Below are 22,318 nucleotides of genomic sequence, written 5' to 3'. Positions count from 1 at the left end.
ATCTTATCTACCTGTGACTCCACTTTCAAGGAAATATGAACCCGCATTCTAAGGTCTCTTTGTTCAGCAACACTCCCCTGGACATTACCACTCAGTGTAAGTCCTGCCCTGATTTGCTTTTCCAAAATGCAGCACCTCATGTTTATCTAAATGAAACTCCATCTTCCATTCCTTGGCCCATGGGCCCATCTGATCAAGATCCCATTGTACTCAGAACTGGACCAGCCACATAAACTCTGTGCCCACAGAAGCAGATCAAATGTCATGTCTTCTGATTCATATCCTACCTTCCTAATGCCTGTCCACTATCTTCAGGAAACAAATTCACCCCTCAGAAGCAGATCAAATGTCATGTCTTCTGATTCATATCCTACCTTCCTAATGCCTGTCCACTATCTTCAGGAAACAAATTCACCCCTCAGACCTTTGTAGTTTGCTCATTTAGAATTCAGACCCCAGTTTTAGATTGACTTCACGCTCTATTCCCAAAAAAATCTATTGTATTATTGTTATTTTTTTCTCACAGGATCTCTCACAGCAAGATTATTAATTAACCCTCCTGATGCATAAAATCAAATGTAGGATAGTCTGTCGCCTACCTGGCCCCTAAACTAAATCTTGTACAGAGCCAGGGAATTCATCCACTATAGTATTATTGCCAATGTGGTTCACCGTGTCAAATGTAGATTAAAGTCACCCATAATTATCGTGTTGCATGCATCTCTGATTTCCTATTTAAACTATCCCCTACCTTACCTCTAGTATTTAGAGGCTTATACTCAAATTCCACAAATGGTTTCCAGCCCATGTTGACCCTTAGCTCAATCTAGATTGATTCCACTTATTGATTTTCTTTGTCAATATTCTTTTTCACTATTGCACTGTATTTACTTTCACAACAACACTACACCATTTCCTTTTAAATTTTGTCAGTCCTTCCTAAAGACTGAATATCCTTTGATGGTCATTTTTTGCTAGACATTTTGCAGAGATAATTTACAATTATGTAAAATATGCATATGAAACACTATCTTTACTTAATTTATGGATTTCAAAGGAACTTGTATTTTTGCAAGCATGTTCTTTTAGTTTATAATTGATATCTCATAATTTACTTGCACAAAATTCTGTAATTAGTACAAATTGGTCATTAGCTACTGCTACATTAGAAAATTCAAGTTTGCACGCTAATTTGGAGCCTGTATTGCCAATTGACAAAACTATTTATTTTCAAAATGAATTTTAATTTTCATTTTATATTTATAATGTAAAGTTTGTATATTTTATCATGGACATCATTGTCTGTGGTACTGATTAGTATTAATGCTGCTTGATGATCTTGTATTAAGGATGGCAAATATGTTTTACACTACATTCATAGTTTTGGTTTGATTTCCATATGGGCGCTGAGAACTTTCAGTCTTTACAGAAAATAGGGATTGGAGGGATTAGATCCAATAACATCTCTTTGGTGAGAGATCAAATACACAAGCTGATCCAGTCCCTTTTAGAACTCAGTTTTTTTAAAAGATACAGTAGTTGTGAATTGTTGGAATTGAGAAAATGATTCAACATGCTTTCAGTGAAACGGGTGCTCCAGTTTCCTCCCAAAGTCCAAACATTTGCAGGTTAGGTGAATTGGCCATGCTAAATTGCCTGTAGTGTTAGGTGAAAGGGTAAATGCAGGGGAATAGGTCTGGGTGGGTTGCTCTTCGGAGGGTTGGTGTGGACTTATTGGGCCGAAGGGCCTGTTTCCACACTGTAAGTAATCTAAATCTAAATGTTCATGATTTTTCAAATGTACATGGGCCATTATGGGTTCCTAGTTTATGGTGTCGTCCTGTCATCATCTTCCAGTGCAACATGGAGTTGGTGTGAATTTGCTTCCAAAGGCATGTCTTACTGATAAGAATGAGAATATTCTCTCCCCTAACAGGTCTCAGAGGGTAATCTATCTGCAGAACGCCTTACCACAAAGAACTGTTGAGGCTGAATTCTTAAATATGTTTATGGCTGAGACACATAGATTTTTAATCAATAAGGGAATCAAAGGTTATAAAGAAACTGTAGGGGACCGATGTTGAGAATTGTCAGAGCAGCATTGAACTCATTGATGGGCACAACAGACTCAAATGACCGAACGTCCTACTCCTGATCCTATGTCTTATGCAATAATATGAAACTGGACATGGAAAAATCTGACACATATCTAATACAACTATTACATCCAAATATGGAAGGAGATGATACAGCTGGTAACAACTAGGATGAATTCACAGGTCCTCAGTCACTGCTCGCCCAGAAGCAGGCCAAAGTTGGTCGGTCTCAAAATCAGGTCGAAGATCCTCGAAGAGCGCAGGCGCGGTGGGAGCGGCTCTCGCGCACGCCGCCTCCGAGAAGTAACCGACGCTCTCGTTGGGGCGAGTCTCACTGGACGAGGCGAAGGTGTAAATTTAAAATTTCAGGCCAGTGCCAAACAAAAACTCTTCTTTTTTCAGCACTCTGGCGATTTTATTGTGAACTTCTGTTGCTAGAATTTGTAAAGTGAGTAATGGGTGGATAGGCGAAGACGGTAGAAAGAAAGAGAGAAGGGCGGGTATTTGGCAGACAGCATAATTAAACCATTTTGTTTTTGACAAATCGTTAATATTTTTACAAATAACGTGAAAGAAAGAACTGCCGGAAATCTGAAACTCTGCGTTCTGAAGAAAAGTCACAGGACTGAGTTTCTCCAGCAGTTTGTGTTTATTTCATTATTTCAAAGAGTTTGTCAAATGTAGAAAAAAATAAAAGCGCTGTTCTTTAGTTCACCTGTTGATGAATAGGTATTTTCACATTCTCTGTTAAATGATGAACTTCTGTGGGTGAAATGTTGTAAAATGCCACTATTTTCCTTTTGGACAAGAATGCAAATTCGTGAGATGTGAAAACTTCCATTTTGCTAAGAAGGCACTAGTGAGCCTCCAGTAGCATTGAAATGGATGTGTCGGTGTTGGACTGGGGTGAACAAAGTTAAAAATCACACAACAGCACGTTATAGTCCAACGAGTGTTGAGCAAAATATGGATCATCGGGCTGCTTTATAGTACATTTTTTTGAGCGCCTTTAGTATTATAGAATTGCACTTGTGCAGACAAGTGGAAATTATTATAACACTTTGGACTGCTGCATTGTAAATGATTGAAAGGCTGTGGTTCGTCAAGATGTGAGTTACTCACTGTTCTTTCGCAAAAATAATTGTATAACTGGTCCAGTTCAATATCTGATGTTAATGGTGGGGGTTTTCAATTGTGGTATTATGGTTGAAAGTCAAGGGAAGATTGGATTCTCTCTTTTGATGTTCACCTGGCACTTGTGTGGTGTCAATGCTACTTATCGACCAAGCCTAAATAGTGTCTAGCTCTTGCTATGTGCAAGCATGCACTACCCCAGCGTCTGAGGATTTACTAAAATCCACACAGTTGGCTACATAAGTACTTTGACTATAAGAGCTAGTTGGAGCCTGAGGGTTCTATGGTGAGTAGTTTCTCATGTTTCCTATATCTGCAAGGTACAAGTCAGATTGATGGAATACTCTCCAGTTGTCTGGATGAGTACAGCTCCAGCAACACTGAAGTAACTCAACAGAATCCAGGACAAAGACACTTGCTTGATCAGCACCTCCAATATCTCCTTAAATATTGTCTTCCACTGTCACTACTGCACAGTCACAGCCTTGTCTACCATCTACCAGATGTAGTACAACAGGTCATCAAAGGTCTTCAAAGTTTCCAAACTCTCAGCCCTAACCTTGTCCTTCTCAGTGGTAAACAAACTACGTAGGTACTAATATTCACAAGTTCCCCTCTAAGTCTCACGTCCTGATTTGCAATCATATCGCTGTTCACTTATTATTACTTAGTTTAAGTCCTGGAACTCTCTTCCCGGACATTGCACATTGACTGTGGCAGTTCATGAAAGTGGTTGACCACTATTTCTCAAAGGCAATTAGGGATTGACCATAAACGGTGGTGCAGCCCACATCCCCATGAAAGAATTAAATTATTATTTGTAATTATCAATGCAAATCTTATTCCTAAATATACGAAAGAGGTCAAGTTATTTAAGGAACAGAAAATTGTTTGGCCAAAGAGACAACCCACAGAACTGCTGTAATCATGTCCTGGGCTGAAATTGGGTTCCAACAAACACAGCCATTTTCCTTTGTTGAGAGTGTGGTTCTGGAAAAGCACAGCAGGTCAGGCAGCATCTGAGGAGCAAGAGAATCAACGTTTCGAGTGAAAGCCCTTCATCAGGAAAGGGTTTTTGCCTGAAACTTCAATTCTCCTGACTTGCTGTGCTTTTCCAGCACCACACTTACGACTCTGATCTCCTGCAGTCCTCACTTTTGCCTCATTTCCTTTGTGCTGACTATGACTATGACTCTAGCCAATGAAAGCTTTTCTGTCTGGTTCCAATTAACTTCCATTTTTATGTCCATTTTTTTCTTGATGCTGTTATGGACCAGGCCAGACCCCTCAAAATACTTTAAGAAGGTAGTCTAGACCTTAACTTTTTCTTAGTTTAAAGGTAGATGTGAAGTGGTTGTTCCAGCTGTGATGCAACTGGTCAAATCACTCTGCTTTAACCAAAATAGAATTTATTTAAGCATTACAGTTGAACCATGAACAAAAGAAAGCGGGATTTAGATTAACTGAATAATTGGAAAACATAACCGACTCGATACAGCAACTTAACTTACTAAAGGTAAATTCAAACACAGATTCTTACAGGCAGGAGGGATCAAAATCTAGAGAGATTTCAGAGAAATTCAGTAAAGAACTATTTACTGAAGCTTGCAACCCTTCTGGTACTCTCTCACCTTGTGACTGTTAAGCTTAAAAAACACTGGAACCTGAACTTGGAGAACTAACCACTCCTCTTCCATTGTTAAACTGTTTTTAAAAAAAGCAGCTCCCCAACCTCTTCAGTGCCTCTACCTTTACAACCTCTTTTTAAAAAAAACCCAGGACAAATAATCTTTATAAAGTGACAGCATCATCACAGTGCCATTCTTGAACAAATGCTACCTTGATGTCAAAAACAGTCATTCTCATCTAGAAATTGCTTTTTTTAAAATCTTGTTTCAGACCAAGACTATATTGAGGTCTAGAGCCAAGTGCCCTTGGCAGATTTCAAATTGCATATTGGTGATCAGATTGTTGTTACAGTATCCCTTAATATCGTCATTGACTACAGCTCAGTTGTATTTGACTTGTTCTTTTAGTGGGTTGGGCAACATTGTTGGATAGGTTCCCATGATGTGGTTGTACTAGAATAATTTGGCAAAAAGCATGGTTAAGTCTGGACCACAAGTTTTCAGTTTTGCAACAGAATGTTGTCAGAGCCCATAAATATTGCTGCATCCATTGTGTATATCTGTTTCTTGATATGATGTGGACTGAAGTAAATTGTCTGAAAACTGGCATAGTGATGTTGCGAGCCTAAGAAGATCACAATGAATCTTCCATTAACACACAAAGATGGAAACACTTACAACACCTTCAGTTTGTCTTCCATACTGATAAGTTGAGGTCCACCAGCATTAAGAATGGGGATATTCGTTGAGGCATTTTTTTCAATTAATTATTTAATGGCCTCCAGTATTCAAGTCTGAATAAAGTAGTACCACGGATCTGATCTGTTGTTTGGAAAATCACTTAACTCTTTAACACGCTGCTTCCATTGTTTAACATTGCATGCAAGTCCTGTGCTGGAACTTCATGTGCATATATCTAATTTTAAGTATGGCTCTCATCTGCTCCCATGCTGAAGCAAGATTATCACTTGGTTTAATGATAATAGTGGAGTGAGGGATATGTTGAGATATTGCTGTGCATGTGGCCCATCATGCTTGCCACTGGCTCTATTATATTGTCTGACACCTTTGTCTAATGTCAATATCTTACCTTTTCACTATATCCATGCATACTATTGCTGTCTAAAGAAACAGCCAGTGCACTCAATAATGCCTCAATTGAAGCTATCACCAACACATTTCCATGAAGTTACAGAATGTGAGAGAATGCAGTTCTGTTGCTGATAGCTTACAGCACATCATGAATGTCCAGTTTTGAGCTGCTTGTTCAAGATCTGTTCCGTTAAGCACTAGTAGTGCAGCAGAAAATAATGGAGGACATCCACTGAGAAGAAGGAACTTCTCCACGAGAACTCAAAGATCATTATTGCTATCAGTACTCAAATGGAAAGATGCAGCTTCGATAAGTGGATTAGTGAGGTTGAGGTCAATAGTTTCTCCGTGTTATTGATTCAATATCACTGGCCCAGACCAGCAAGTTTCTGTCAGAACTTGTCTAGCTCATCAGAACCACTCCTAGTGATTTAATATTGAAGACCCTGCATGGAGTATATTTCTTTATCCTTAGTGTCCTCAATTTTCTTTTTCTAAATGATGTTCAACATGGGAGAGTAGTGATTCATCAGCTGAGGGAGATTGGTTGGTGCGAATCATCAACATGGTTTCTTGCCCATGTTGGGTCTGATGCCATGAGACTTAATTGAATATGGGGTTCATGTTGAGAATTCTTAGTCTTACTCCTTCCTAACTATATGCCACTGTGCTGCAACTCTGTTTGCCTGTGGCAGGGTGATGGATGTATATGAGATATTTCTGATGAAGAGCTTATGCTCAAAATGTCGACCGTCCTGCTCTTTGGATGCTCCCTGGTTGGCTGTGCTTTTCCAGCACCACACCTTTTGTCTGAGATATTGGTTGTAAGGTATCTTCATACTTGCATATTTGTGTCAGGGTACTGCTTGACTCAGCTTTAGGGTGACTCTCATAATCTTCACATAAGCCCCTTATATTCAGAGGATTTTGGAGTTGACCAGAGAGAGTACACCTCCTTTTATTTCTAGTGGATGGCTGGGTTGTCTATTCAGTTTTATTTATATTTGACCTGGCCAAAACAATATGATACAACTGAGTGACTTACTATGCCACTTTAGAGGGCTGTTGAGAGTTAATTTGCATTCTGGTTAATTTCAAATCACAGGCCTTACTTGTTAAGAACAGCAGATTTTCCTTCCTGAAGAGCATCAGTTAAGCAGATATCACTGTAGTTTCATGATTGTCATCACTGAGGCTGTCTTTTTATTCCAAATTTATTTTATTTATTAATTGAATTTATTCACTGGTGACATTTGAACACATGTCTTTGGAGCATTAGTCAGGCCTCTAGATTATGAGTTTAATAGCATTACCATTATGCTACTGTCTCCCTTATTTTGGCCTATATTCTGTCCCAGTATTTACATAACGCAGTAAAGTGGTGAAGCTAAGAGGTTTTCTCATTTGTTATTATTGAAATCTGGGTCAATTTTAATATATATTTAGAGATAGAATAGCTTTGGATGAGATTGCACAAGCAAACAGGCAATATTAGAATGTTTTTAGAGATGGGGCTGCTTAAATGAATGAATTCTTTGGAAGCTTGTTTTTTGTGCTTTTAATTGTTTAATGATCATTTGCCTTCACATTAATGTTGCATACTTCACCAAAGCGTACTTCTTTTAGGAATACAGTATTGCATTATGACTGTTGTGAAGTTGATTTCATAAGAAAATTATATCATAAAAGGCATTTGATCAATCGAGTTCTGAAGTCTTGTGATTTTAGCATTTAATTCGTTCTTTAAAGTATTCCAACATTTTCGAGCCACCACTCCATCTGGGAGTTCATTTCATGGTATTGTATCACTTTTTCTGTGAAAAGGTTCCTATATTTATAAGTTAAATTAATTCTCTGGATTTATATTTCTACATTGATATCTGAGATATCCCTCTGAATTTAACTGTGACTTCCCTCTGCTAATTTTTTTGTTAATCTTTCATCGTAACTCTGCACTTTTAGACTTGTTTGCCTCCTTTGTGTGTAATGGCACAAATTACTAGATTAGTACCAGAGATGATGGGCTGCAATTATGTGGAGACACTCAAGAAGTTTTTTCCTTGGAACAGAGGTTAATAACAGAGAGATTTAATAGTGATACTCATGACTATTTCTACTAGCAGATGAATTGGTAGTCCAGATTTTAAATAACTGCTAAAAGAACCAGAAGAGAGATGAATTTTTAAAAAAATATTGGAATGTACTGTCAGAAAGAATGATGGAAGCAGACTGAGCAGTAACGTTTTTGTATATATACTAGAAAAGCAAAAAATATATAGGACTGGGCTTTGGGAAAAGCAAGGAAATATAACTAATTGGATAACTCTCTGAAGGAGCTGACAAAAGCCACGATTGGTCAAAAAGCCTGATGTCTGAACGTATGATCCTGTTAAACAAAAGTTAACGCAACCAGAAATTTATGCAGTTAAAAATCTCACAACACCAGGTTATAGTCCAACAGATTTAATTGGAAGCACACTAGCTTTCGGAGCGACGCTCCTTCATCAGGTGATTGTGGAGGGCTCGATCGTAACACAGAATTTATAGCAAAAATTTGCAGTGTGATGTAACTGAAATTATACATTGAAGAATTGATTGTCTGTTAAGCCTTTCATCTGTTAGAATACAGTAATAGTTTCACTTCTTTCATGTGTAAATCACAAAACCCTTTTTTTTAAAAGTTGCATTCTCGGGTTAGCTGTTAACAATGGTGATAGCTAGACAATGTGTTGAAGGTGTTAGCCCCCTGTGTTCTCTATCTATGACCTGATGTTTAGATTGATTCCAATCTAAAAAGTGAAATAACAGAGTTTTACATAAATTCATGCAGTTTTTGAGCTCAGAGTTCGACATGAATCTATGTGGTTTTTGAGCAAAGTGCAATGTAACTTTGTACCAAAAAAAATTCACCACACACAATATATATGTGTGCATGTGGTCTTTGTCTGTCTCTGTGTGTGTGTCTGTCTGGGGTGGGGGTTGTGAGTGTGAGAAAGTGTGTGTGTGTGTGTGTAGTGAGTGCAGAGTGTCTTAAGTCTGTGAGGGGGTGCATGTGTGGGAGTCTGTGTATCTGTGTCCATGTGCATGTGAGTGTGTGTGTGTGTAGTGCAATGGTGATCACCTGTAATGTGACATGAACCCAAGGTCCCGGTTGAGGCCCTCCCTATGGGTACCAAACTTAGCTATCAGCCTCTGCTCAGCCACTTTATGCAGTTTAATTATGACTTCTGTTCTGAAGCTTAATGTTTCGATTATGTTGACATTTGGGTGACCTGCTGCAATGCAATTTCATCCTTAGCAATTTGCAAACCCTTAAGGAATGACTGTATTGGATTGCCACTAAGTACAACAATTTACCCATTTGACAGTATCCAATTAGTTGGCCATTGTTCTGCTAATTTTAGTACAGGTCAATAGATTTTGCTGCAGTTGTGTCATTTGGAATTTTGTGAAGGGAGGGTGTGGAAGTAAAGTAATATGCAAGCTGGAAACCTCACCAGAGCATGGAGTTAATTTTTGTATAAAGTAACTGTTGAGAAGGTTACAGACCTGCTGCACCAGTGAAATTGCCATAAAGCTGAATGTGTACCAACTGTAAATTTCTGTTTGGCAAGTCCAAAGCTGTAAGAAGATGATTTACTCAAACTAAACAAAATATCTCTGACAGTATAACTTTATCTGGTTTCTTATTTGCATTGTTGAACTACATTTCGGATTTTTCAAGGGGTAAAACAAATATGAAAAACAATATGACAAATTTCTTTCTTTCAAAACAGGAGAATTTGCACACATTTAAAATTGTGTACCATCACACAGAAGATGTTTGAAATTTTCATCATCAAGGTAACCATAACTAACATTTGTGCCTTCATCTCCTTGTATATAAAAAAACTGATACTTGGTTTTAGCTGATTTGATCAGACTGCAGTTTGTTTTAAAGTTTGTTCATTTAAAATTGTGCACTTCATGAAATTCCACTTCATTTGTGAAATTTTACAGTACGATCACAGAAGCTGATTTCATCAACTCCTTTGAATGATCAGTTTTATTTCAATGGATTGTCTTTGTTCTCCTGTCTAGAATGATCTCTTGTCCTGAATGAGATGGCTGGATTTTTAAAAATATATATGACTTTATTAAGCAAGTAAGAAGTTAAATCAAATTTTGTGTAATTAGAGTTAGTTACAAACTACTTTTCATAAGGAAGGAAAGCTATATGGCCCAGGTACAAAGTAAGATAATGGGTTTATGTATTTTTATGGCTCAAGCTACTGTGAACTTTAGGATGCAAATGTAAAAATGCTGTGATGTAAAAGGCTTTTTCTCAAAGGTGGTTTGTAACTATTACTCTTGTAGGTTACTTTGAGCTTTGTGTTTTAATGTATCTTGCGATGCATTTTAAGTTCCATTTTAACATTCAGTTAATTTCTAAGGCAGGCTCTGAGTAGCTTTGACAAAGGGTCGGTTAGACTCGAAACGTCAGCTCTTTTCTCTCCTTACAGATGCTGCCAGACCTGCTGAGATTTTCCAGCAGTTTCTTTTTTGGTTTCAGATTCCAGTATCCGCAGTAATTTGCTTTTATTTTAGTAGTGCTGTTTTGAAAGTAATTTTAGTCAATTTGTTTTAGGAATCACCAGTTACTGTGGACATGTTCTTTTAACAGATGATATTGGAAAGCTTTGGAGTTTTTGAGAATTCTTTGAGATACTTCTTTGGGTGTTTGGGATAATATTGAATCATTTGGAGCTCACACTTCATACTTTAATCAGACAAATTACTCTGCTGGTGGCACATTATCTTGGTAGAGATTTATGAAGTTATTAAGCTCATAGGGACACACTGTTATAAAAGGGAGATTTGAGGAGCAAGTCAGGAGATAGTAGGAAGTAATATCATCAGGTAAGATGTCTTTCACTTTTAAAGAAAATGACAGGACACGCACTTTTAAAGAAGGAACAGGACACACATATGTAACCAATCTGAGATTGATCATAAGGTGTTCATGCATTGGCAAGCCAGCTCAGGATGTTTGATCAAGCATAGGGGATAGTCACTAACAAGATGTTAATTAGTGGTAATGTTTAGTGGTTTGGTGCACAACAAGAAGTCCAAAGATTGGACAACTTTGGAAATACATTATGTAATTAAACAGCATGGCTTCACGAATTGGAAATTATGTCTGACAAACTTATCAGAATTCTTTTGAGGATGTAAACAGAATAGATAAAGGAGAACCAGTTGATGAAATATGTTTGGATTTCCAAAAGACAGTTGATTAAGGGACGATTGTGAAGTTACCCATCACACTCTGTGTGAATATAGGAATCCTGGAGGGTGCATGACAGAGTGGATGGCTGGTTAGGACTCAGAAGAATGAATTAATCCTCTGAGGATAGTGAATCTGTGCATTTCTTTGACCCTACAGTCTGTCAAAGCTGGGTCATTAAGTATATTCACGGTTGAGATAGACAGAGTACTAGGGGCATCAAGAGTTCTAGGAAAAGGAGGAAAGTGGAATAGAGGATCAGTTTAGCTGTGATGTAGTTGGGGGCATGTAGTTGATAGGCTGAATGGCCTATGTTTGCTTTTTCATTTCATCTGTCAGATGGAGATTGCCTTCCTTTCATTTTGGGTCAATAGGTTCGGAAATGTTTGTTAAGTTCAAAGTGCTATCTGAATTTGTCATATATAGAGCAGGTAATGCTGGAACGGCCATGACATGTTTGGAGATGCACACACTCTGCCTCAACTTTGCATTATTAGCTCAGTTGTTTGGATGGCTGATTTGTGATGCCGACAGTATGGGTTCAATTCACGTATTGCCTGAAGTCAACATCAAGGTCCTATCTTCTTGACTTGCTCTTGCCTGAGCTGTATGGCTCCCAGTATACACCAACACCAGCCATCTCTCTGTCCATCTATGTGTGTGTGTGTGTCTCTCTCTTTCTCTCTTCTCTCTCTCTCTCTCTCTCTCTCTCTCTCTCTCTCTCTCTCTCTCTCTCTCTCTCTCTCTCTCTTTCTTCTTTTCTGTCTGTCTTCCCCTCTGTCTTTCTCCCTCCCTGTTTTAAAAAATTCTCAAGGTCAGGTTCGTAGGAGAGTAGTCTGACACAGAACAAACGACCAAGAGGCGAGTCTGCTAGAATATGAGCATTTTATTCCCCGCAGCGTCGCCACAACCAGGTCTCATACTTACAACGGGTCTGGCTTATACTCACTCTACATGTTACCGGAACTGGGAGCCGTCAGTTCTCGTAGAGCGATTGCCAACAACCCACGCTCGGCGGTTAAACGTAACCCTGGAGCAGACTCCCGGGTCTGGCTTATACTCACTCTACATGTTACCGGAACTGGGAGCCGTCAGTTCTCGTAGAGCGGTTGCCAACAACCCACGCTCGGCGGTTAAACGTAACCCCGGAGCAGACTCACCGAACTGGAGACTTTTCCAGCTGATATACTCTTTTCCAGATATAAACATTCATGTGAACAGCAGAGCAAGGCTAAAAAACACATTCCATTCTGGTTACATACAGATAAGAAGCACACGGGACTAAGCAACACCTCCATTCCGGTTAGATTCACACATGTATTGGGACATAATTTTTAACCGTTTCACCACACTCCCTAATGTGAGAGCAGCCCCTTGTTCTTCTGGGACTAGGACAACTTTACCTCTTTAATGTAACTGTTCATTCTGGATGGAGGTTTGCTCTCTGAGCTGGAAGCTTCATTTTTGGGCATTTTGCCACCATACTAGGTAACGTATTCAGTGAGCCTCTGGATGAAGCACTGGTGGTGTAGCCTGCTTTCTAACTATGTATTTGAGTTTCCTTGGGTTGGTGATGTCATTTCCCATGGTGATGACATTTCCTGTTCATTTTCTCGGGGGTCTCCTGTTTATTGTTGGAGTTCTAGTTAGAATGCCATGCTTTGAGGAATTCTCGTGCATATCTGTGTTTGGCTTGTCCTAGGATGAATTTATTGTCCCAGTCGAAGTGGTGTCCTTCCTCATCCATATGTAAGGATACCAGTGAGAGTGGGTCATGTCTTTTTGTGTCTAGTTGATGTTCATGTATCCTGGTGGCTAGTTTTCTGCCCTACTGTCCAATGTAGTGTTTGTTACAGTTCTTGCAAGGTATGTTGTAAATTACATTAGTTTTGCTTGTCTGTATAGGGGCTTCCAAGTTCATTAGCTACTCTTTTAGTGTGTTGGTGGGTTTGTGGGCTACCATGATGTCAGAGTAATCTGGCAGTCATTTCTGAGATGGCTTTGATGTGGAGGAGAGTGGCTAGGGTTTCTGGACATGTTTTGTCTGCTTATTTACGGATAAATAATAACACATAAATAGAAAGCAGGCTACACCATCAGTGCCTCATCCAGAGGCTCACTGAAGATGTTACCGAGTTATAATGACGAAACATCTGAAAATGAACCTTCCAGCTCAGCGAGCAAACCTACATCCAGAACCTTAATCTGAACTACAAATATTCTCAAAACTTGATAACTGTTTACTTTTGTTAATCACAAGCCAAGGACTGCCATGAGATTGAAAGGAAGTTTAATCTCATCAGGGTAGCTTTGTGGTCTTCTCCTCCTGGGAGTCTTCTGTTATAACCCAGTTCTGCAGTGACCAGCTGCTTCAGGAGTAATGTGTCAGGTTATATGAATTGAATCTCCCATTCACTGGTTCAAAGTGATCAGATCTTTAAAGGATGCTGCTTTTGGACTGCCTTTCTTGTCATAGAGTCATACTGCACGTATACAGACCCTTCAGTCTGACCAGTCCATGCCATACATAATGGCTGGAATTTTTAAAGTGCATCCAAGATGGGTTTTTTTTCTGCCAGTATATGTGGGTGACACAGTGGATAGCACTGCTGCCTCACAGCCCCAGAGACCCGGTTCAATTACCGCCTCAGGCGACTGACTGTGTGGAGTTTGCACGTTCTCCCCGTGTCTGCGTGGGTTTCCTCCGGGTGCTCCGGTTTTCACCCACAGTCCAAAGATGTGCAGGTTGGGTGAATTGGCCATGCTAAATTGCCCGTAGTGTTAGGTAAGGGGAAAATGTAGGGGTATGGGTGGGTTGCGCTTCAGCGGGTCGGTGTGGACTTGTTGGGCCGAAAGGCATGATTTCACACTGTAATGTAATCTAATGTAATCTAAATCTAATCTATATCGGTAGCCCTACTATAAATGGAGTTGTGCTAGATCTAATCCTAGGAAATGGAACGATCAAGTGGTTGAGATTTCAGTGGGTAAACATTTTGGGATATTCGTCATTTCCCTCTAAATTTCAAAATCTATTATCGAAAGAGGTGAAATTAAGTGTTTAACATAGACCAGGAGCAGCTACTTGTAGGCAAGTAACTATGTTTGGAAAGTGGGAGTAATGTAAATGCAATTCAGTGAGAATTCAGGGCCAGTAAATCCAGGAAAACCTGCGTGTCAAAGGATATTGAGAGGTTGATAAAGGAAAAAGAGGAACCATATGTCAAAACAGCACTTTTTTGAGAAAAGTAGAGGCTCTTCAAAAGTAAAGAGAAAGTAAGAGGTTTCTTAAAAAGAAAATTAAGAGGGAAAAGAGGGGCCATGAAATATCTTTGGAAAACGGGATCAAGGAAAACTCTAAATCTTTTTAGATGTGTATTAAGAGTAAGATGATTACCAGGGAAAGAGTATGATCTTCTAGAAAACCAAAGAGGCAACTTGTGTGAGGACCCAATGTTTGTGGGTGAGGTCTTGAATAAATATTTCTTATCTATTTTCACGGGGGAGAAAGACATAGTAGTTTGGGATTTAAATTTGCATGGTCTGGTTCTGGGCCATGTTAAGATTAATAAGGAGATATTAGGTATGTAGGTGTGTATATCGCTGCAGTGCTATGAGAGGCAAGGGAGGAGATGACTGGGGCCCTGGTGGATATATGTAATCCTTCACTGGCCACAGATGAAGCGCCTTTTGATTTGAGAATGACTATTGTACTTTGTTCAAGAAGGGCAGCAAGGATAGGTAGGTAATTACAGACCTGTTAGTCACAGGGAAATTATTCAAAACAATTCTCAAGCACAGGATAAATCAGTACTTAGAAAGGCAGGAATTGTCAGTATGGATTTGTTCGAGACAGACCCTGTCTGGCGAATTGAATTGAGTTTTGATAAGGTAACTAAATATATTGATGAAGGTAGTGCAGTTTATGTAGGTTGCACAGACTTCAGTACAGCCTTTCACAATATCCCACAAAGATCGTCCAAAGCGTAAAAGCCTATAGGATCCAAGGCAAGTTTGCAAACAAATCCAAAATTGACTTTGAAATAGGTAGCACAGGTTGATTATGGAGTTTTGTTTTTGTGATTGGAAGCCTGTGACCACATGATTTGGTAATGGGACTCTTGCTGTTTATGCACCTTAACAGCTTCGGTGTGTATGTACAAAGTATACTTAGTAAGTTTGCAGATGACATGACATGAAGATTGTTTGTTGATAGTGAGGCAGACGGTTTCAGGTCTGATATCAATCAGCTGGTAAATTAGGCAGAGTGATGGCAGGTGGAATTTAATCCTGTTAAGTGCAATAAGGGAAGGATATACACAATGAATGATAATTTACAAAGGACTACTGAGGAACAAAAGAACCATGTTGTACAAATCCAAAGACCCAGAAGGTATTAGCAACCCAGGAGATAGATATCAAATTTGAGTTGTACAAAATTATTAGAGACAGAAACAGAGCAAATTGTGACAATCTCTTCCCAAAGGCGGATGCCTCTAAGATCAGAGGGCAAAAGTGCATTTTGTACATGTTGCCTCTGTGCAGTGGCAGTTGAGGGCCAAAATATTTAAGGTGATGAATGGGATGTTGGTCACGCAGGCTGGTTTTGATGTTGAGCTTTTTCTAGTGTTGGAAGTGCATTCAAACACAGCAAATGAAGAGTCTTCCATCACACTCCTGACTTGTGCTTTAAAAATAGTGTGCAGACTTTGGGGAATTAGTTGAGTTACTTAGCACAATTCTCTTGACCTGCTCTTGTAAGCAGTGATTATGTGCTGTTCCAGTTATTTCATTGTCAATGGCAATCTCCAAAGTGGTAACGGTGAAGGATTTCATGGTGGTACAGCAATTAAACTTCACATTAAACTTCAGTGGTCGTCATCTGATACTTGGGTAGCCAAATGATATATTGTTTATTACTTGTTTGTGCTTAGGTGGAAGACCCTAGCTGTTTCTGGGGGCGAATAACAAATGGTTTCAGTGATCTGGTTGAAAATGCAAACCAGTATCAAAGATTGGAGGAAAAGATGAATCAAGTCTACAACAGAAGAGATGAAGATTCAGAAGAAATTAAACTTGCGGTTCTAGAACAGGGGCAGGTAGATTTGGATTTTCTATTCTGCCTGAGAAAATTTCTAAGCATGTAAAAATCAATGACTAAGCCTCTAAAACTCATCTGGATAATCTGTGCTGACATGCTGAACTACTGAACTGAAACTCTGACAGGGTACTACAATCTCTAGATATGAAGTTGAGGCTTTCCCTGCTCAACTTGATGTTATAGATTTCATGGCATTATTTAAAGAACAGCATCCTAGTCAAAGTCTGTTTACTACTTATCCAGTTATTCATCTTCTTTACTGTTTGTAGAGCAGTATAACCTGACTGCTGCTTGTCCACTTAATGGTGACTGACTTCGAAAAAAATAATTCTTTGGAATCAGAATGTGATGAAATGCAATATAAATCCAATTTGTTTCTTTACTTTTCGAAGTACCTTTTTATAGTTACATGCATTCTAACTGATTGTATAATAGAGCATAGTAAAAAGAACTTCCTAATGTACTAACTGTATTTTGTCTGTTTCTGAGCAAATACTGAAAAGTGTCCTAAACTTTCGCCTGTGTTTAAAAATTCATAATAATAGTTGGAGCTGCAGCCAAATGTATAGCTATATGAGTAATCCATGCACAGTGACAGGACTTGTACCTCTTGTGATTGTCCAATGAATTTGTCTTTTTTGCAGATTTGTGCTATATACTGCCATGAACTACGTTGCTGGTGCAGGGCAATACTTGAATCTCTTGTATCAAGTGGAAGTAGTTACCTTGCAGAGTGTTTCCTAGTTGACTACGCAAAACACATTCTGGTGAAAGCAAATGAGTAAGCATTAATCATGCTCAATTTGCTTGTATTATTAAGTTTGATGAAAAAGTCATTTTGTTTAAATAATGGTCTGACAACAAAACATTTTAATTTTAAAAGTTACTTTTTGTATTTATCAAGCTAATACTTTAAATATTGCTGGACATTAAATCAAGCAGCCCTTGATCTACCAGGAAGACTTGTTTAAGGGAGAAGGAGTGCAATGTCAGTAAGATGTGTTCACTGTTGCTGTCAGGATACTAATAGTGTCACACATGATGAGGCTATAGCGACAAAGGTCCAATTTGAGTTAGTAAATATTCTGGTGAGAAATATCTGATTGTATAATAATAGGTTAGAAGGGGAGCATGATGGGTTGGATATTGGAGCGGGAGGGGGAGGACTCAGTTGTTGTGGTCCACGTTGGGACTAACAACATAGGCAAAGCTAGGGTGGAGGACCTGTTTGGGGATTATCAAGCACTAGGAAGGAAATTGAAGTACAGGTCCTCAAGGGTCATAATCTCCAGATTACTGCCTGAGTCACGTGCGAATTGGCATAGGGATAAGAAAATTAGGGAAGTAAACACGTGGCTAAGGGATTGGTGTGGGAAAGAGGGATTCCATTTCATGGGGCATTGGCATCAGTTTTGGAACCGGGGGGATCTGTACCGTTGGGACGGTCTCCACCCGAACTGATCTGGTACCAATGTTCTAGCGAAGAGGATAAATAGGGTGGTCAGTAGGACTTTAAACTTCTGAGTTGGGGGGAAGGGAAAGTGAAAGCGACAGGGAGTATGGAGTTAAATGGAAAGATAAGCAGGTGGATAGTATGTATGCATATGGATTTAACCTTGAGGCAGATTAGGAATGCAACAAAAAGGAAGGATAATTTAGGACATCTTATGATTTCCAATATCTCTAATGATAAGAATGTTAGCATTAAGGCACTTTACCTGAATGGTCGGAGCATTCGTAACAAAGTAGATGAACTAACGGCACTGATCATCGTGAATGATTATGATGTGGTAGGCATGGTGCAGGGGGTTCAGGACTGGCAGTTAAACATCCAAGGATTTACAACTTATCGAAAAGACAGGGAGGTGGGCAGAGGGGGCGGGGTGGCCTTGTTAGTTAAGAACAAAATTAAATCTATGGCACTGAATGACATAGGGTCGGATGATGTGGAGTCTGTGTGGGTGGAATTGAGGAACCACAAAGGCAAAAAAACCATAATGGGAGTTATGTACAGACCTCCTAACAGTGGTCAGGACCAGAGGCGCAACATGTACCGGGAAATAGAAAAGGCATGTCAGAAAGGCAAGGTCACGGTGATCATGGGGGACTTCAATATGCAGCTGGACTGGGTAAATAATGTTGCCAGTGGATTAAAGAAAGGGAATTCTTGGAATGCTTCCAGGATGGCTTTTTGGAACAGCTTGTCATGGAGCCCACTAGGGAGCAGGCTATTCTGGACCTAGTGCTATGTAATGAACCAGACTTTATAAAAGATCTTAAAGTAAGGGAACACTTAGGAAGCAGCGATCATAAAATGGTAGAGTTCAGTCTGCAGTTTGAAAGAAAGAAGGCAAAATCGGATGTAATGGTGTTACAGTTAAACAAAGGTAATTACGAGGGCATGAGAGAGGAACTGACGAAAATCGACTGGAAGCAGAGCCTAGCAGGGAAGACAGTAGAGCAAAAATGGTAAGAGTTTGTGGGTATAATTGAGGACACAGTACAGTGGTTCATCCCCAGAAAAGAAAGATTACCTGGGGAGGGATTAGACAGCCATAGCTGACAAAGGAAGTCAGGAAATGTATCAAAGAAAAAGAGAGATCCTGTAAAGTGGCCAAGAGCCCTGAGAAATCAGAAGATTGGGAAGGCTACAAAAACAAACAGAGGATAACAAAGAGAGATCAAAGGAAGGAGAGGATCAAATATGAAGGTAGGCTAGCCAGTAATATTAGAAATGATGGTAAAAGTTTCTTTCAATACATAAGAAACAAACGACAGGCAAAAGTAGACATTGGGCCAATTAAAACTGGTGCTGGAAGGCTAGTGATGGGAGATAAGGAAATAGCAGGAGAACTTAATAAGTACTTTACATCAGTCTTCACAGTGGAAGACATGAGTAATATCCCAACAATTAAAGGGAGTCGGGGCTGAGTTGAGTATGGTTGCCATTACAAATGGGATAGTGCTAGAAAAGCTAAAAGGCCTTAAAATTGACAAATCTCCTGGCCCCAATGGGCAACATCCTAGAGTTCTGAGGGAGGTGGCTGAGGAAATAGCGGAGGCATTGGTTGAGATCTTTCAACAGCCACTGGAGTCAGGGAAATTCCCGGATGATTGGAAGACCGCTGTTGTAACCCCATTGTTCAAGAAAGGATCAAGACAAAAGATGGAAAATTATAGGCCAATTAGCCTAACCTCAATTGTTGGTAAAATTCTAAAATCAATTGTTAAGGATGAGGTTTCTAAATTCTTGGAAGAGCATGGTCGGATTAGAACAAGTCACCATGGATTTAGTAAGGGGAGGTTGTGCCTGACAAACCTGTTAGAATTCTTTGAAGAGGTGACAAGTAGGTTAGACCAGGGAAACCCAGTGGATGTGGTCTATCTAGACTTCCAAAAGGCCTTTGATAAGGTGCCACACGGGACGCTGCTGAGTAAGGTGAGGGCCCATGTTTGTCGAGGTGAGCTACTGGCATGGATTGAGGATTGGCTGTCTGACAGAAGGCAGAGTTGGCAGAGAGTTGGGATTTCAGAATCGCAGCCGGTGACAAGCGGTGTCCCACAGGGTTCAGTGTTGGGGCCGCATCTGGATGAAGGGACTGGGGGCATTCTAGTTTGCTGATGATACGAAGATAGGTGGACAGACAGGTAGTACTGAGGAAGTGGGGAGGCTGCAGAAGGATCTAGACAGTTTGGGAGAGTGGTCCAGGTAATGGCTGATGAAGTTCAATGTGAGCAAATGCGAGGTCTTGCACTTTGGAAAAAAGAATACAAGCATGGGCTACTTTCTAAACGGTGAGAAAATTCTAAAGCCAAAGTACAAAGGGATCTGGGAGTGCTAGATGAGGATTCTCTAAAGGTAAACATGCAGGTTGAATCCGTGATTAAGAAAGTGAATGCAATATTGTCATTTATCTCAAGAGGGTTGGAATATAAAAGCAGTGATGTGCTACTGAGACTTTATACAGTTCTGGTTAGGCTCCATTTAGAGTACTGTGTCCGGTTTTGGGCCCCACACCTCAGGAGGGACATACTGGCACTGGAGCGTGTCCAGCGGAGATTCACACGGATGATCCCTGCAATGGTAGGTCTAACGTATGAGGAACGGCTGAGGATCCTGGGGTTGTACTCATTGGAGTTTGGAAGATTAAGGGGAGACCTAATAGAAACTTACAAGATAATACATGGCTTGGAAAGGATGGACGCTAGGAAATTGTTTCCGTTAGGCGAGGAGACTAGGATCCGTGGGCACAGCCTTAGAATTGGAGGGGGTAAATTCAGAACAGAAATGCGGAGACATTTCTTCAGCCAGAGAGTGGTGGGCCTGTGGAATTCATTGCTGCGGAGTGCAGTGGAGGCCGGGATGCTAAATGTCTTCAAAGCAGAGATTGATAAATTCTTGATGTCACAAGGAATTAAGGGCTACGGGGAGAATGCGGGTAAGTGGAGTTGAAATGCCCATCAGCCATGATTAAATGGCAGAGTGGACTCGATGGGCCGAATGGCCTTACTTCCACTCCTATGTCTTATGGTCTTATGGATAGAGCAGGACAGAGGTTAATTTTAGTATGCCAACCCATCTCACTCACCATCCTTGGGGGATAGGAGAGTTGGTGCTATTATGGACCTAATGGAAAATGCTCAGAGATACACGGATTAATGATTGTTTCTGATGGGTTGATAGGAGAGAAGATTGAGAATTTATGTTGAGTTGTCATCGAAATCAAGAACTTGTATACAGTCACAGAGATGTACAGCATGGACACAGACCCTTTGGTCCAACTCTTCCAGGCTGACCAGATATCACAAACTAATCTAGTCCCAATTCTAGTCCCATTTGTCAGCACTTGGCCCATATCCCTCTAAACCCTTCCTATTCATATACCCATCCAGATGCCTTTTAAATGTTGCAATTGTACTATCCTCCACCACTTCCTCTGGCAGCTGATTCTATACACGCACCACTCTTTGCGTGAAAACGTCCTTTAGGTCCCTTTATATCTTTCTCTTCTAACCCTAAACCTATGCCTTCTAGTTCAGGACCACCTCCCCCCCCTCCCCAAAAAGGAAAAAGACTTTGTCTATTTATCCTATCCATGCCCCTCATGATTTTGAAAACTTCTATGAGGAACCCCTCATATACTGAAGAATGAAATGAAAGATTACGGAGGTGGGGAGAAGGAACTGTGAAATACCAATGATGGAAATAACAGTGGTTGATTAGTTCAAGTGGAAGCGAGTGTATGTATAAAAATGGGCACAAAGCTTAAAGAGCCACAACTGTCCACATTGAACATAGGCAAGATCACTTGAACACATTTTCTGAAAGCTTGTGCTTTCCATTTCATTATTGCATATTTTCAGATGCCTTAATAATTCTAATATGGAATATTTTTACATATTTACCTAACTTGTTTCTAATGTTCTGAAGACCTCACTATATTCAATCACACAAAGCATGCCATTATCAAATCATTTGTGGCTCTGCAAATAAAAGAATCATCGAGGAGGTAATTTGTAAATTGACACAGAAGTTCTACCTATTATCAGCATAACATTGCAATCTGCTGAATCATCAGCACCAATCATTTTATCCAAAAAATGAAACTGTTTAGTATTATCGTTGGACCAAAGTGAGGTCAGCAGATGCTGGAGATCAGAGTCGAGAGTGCGCTGCTTGAAAAGCACAACAGGTCTGGCAGCATCCAAGGAGTAGGAGAATCAGCCGGAGCCCTTCACCAGGAAAAAGTCTGGAAGCCTCGGGAGTGGAGAGATAAATGGGAGGGGGGGTGGGGCTGGGGAAACGGTAGCCAAGAGTGCAATAGGTGGATGAAGGTGTAGGTAAAGATGATAGGTTGGAGAGGAGGGTGGAGCGGATAGGTGGGAAAGAAGATTGACAGGTGGGACAGGTCATGAAGACGGTGCAGACCTAGAAGGTTGGAACTGGGGTAAGATGGGGAGAGAAGAAATGAGGAAACTGATCAAGTCCACATTGATGCCC

At 40.0% G+C, this 22,318-nt stretch overlaps 1 protein-coding gene across 1 annotated transcript in view; it reads left to right on the top strand.

Annotated features, from left to right (window-relative positions):
• The first annotated feature begins 2,453 nt into the window (after positions 1-2,453).
• The window catches only part of tdrd12 (tudor domain containing 12), a 147,019-nt gene continuing 127,154 nt past the window's right edge, over positions 2,454-22,318 (top strand). Inside the window, exons 1-4 of the mRNA XM_087996141.1 lie at positions 2,454-2,544; positions 9,727-9,793; positions 16,151-16,315; positions 16,962-17,098. Coding sequence (XP_087852267.1) covers positions 9,770-9,793; positions 16,151-16,315; positions 16,962-17,098 — 326 coding nt within the window. The 5' untranslated portion in view covers positions 2,454-2,544; positions 9,727-9,769. The remainder of the gene's footprint in view (positions 2,545-9,726; positions 9,794-16,150; positions 16,316-16,961; positions 17,099-22,318) is intronic.

Source organism: Chiloscyllium plagiosum, unplaced genomic scaffold (assembly GCF_037043375.1).
Source record: "Chiloscyllium plagiosum isolate Xiang-an unplaced genomic scaffold, Cpla_swu_hap1 HiC_scaffold_17, whole genome shotgun sequence".
Lineage (NCBI taxonomy): Eukaryota > Metazoa > Chordata > Chondrichthyes > Orectolobiformes > Hemiscylliidae > Chiloscyllium > Chiloscyllium plagiosum.
The sequence above is the reverse complement of the archived record's forward strand: the minus strand, read 5'-3'. Positions and strand labels throughout refer to the sequence as shown.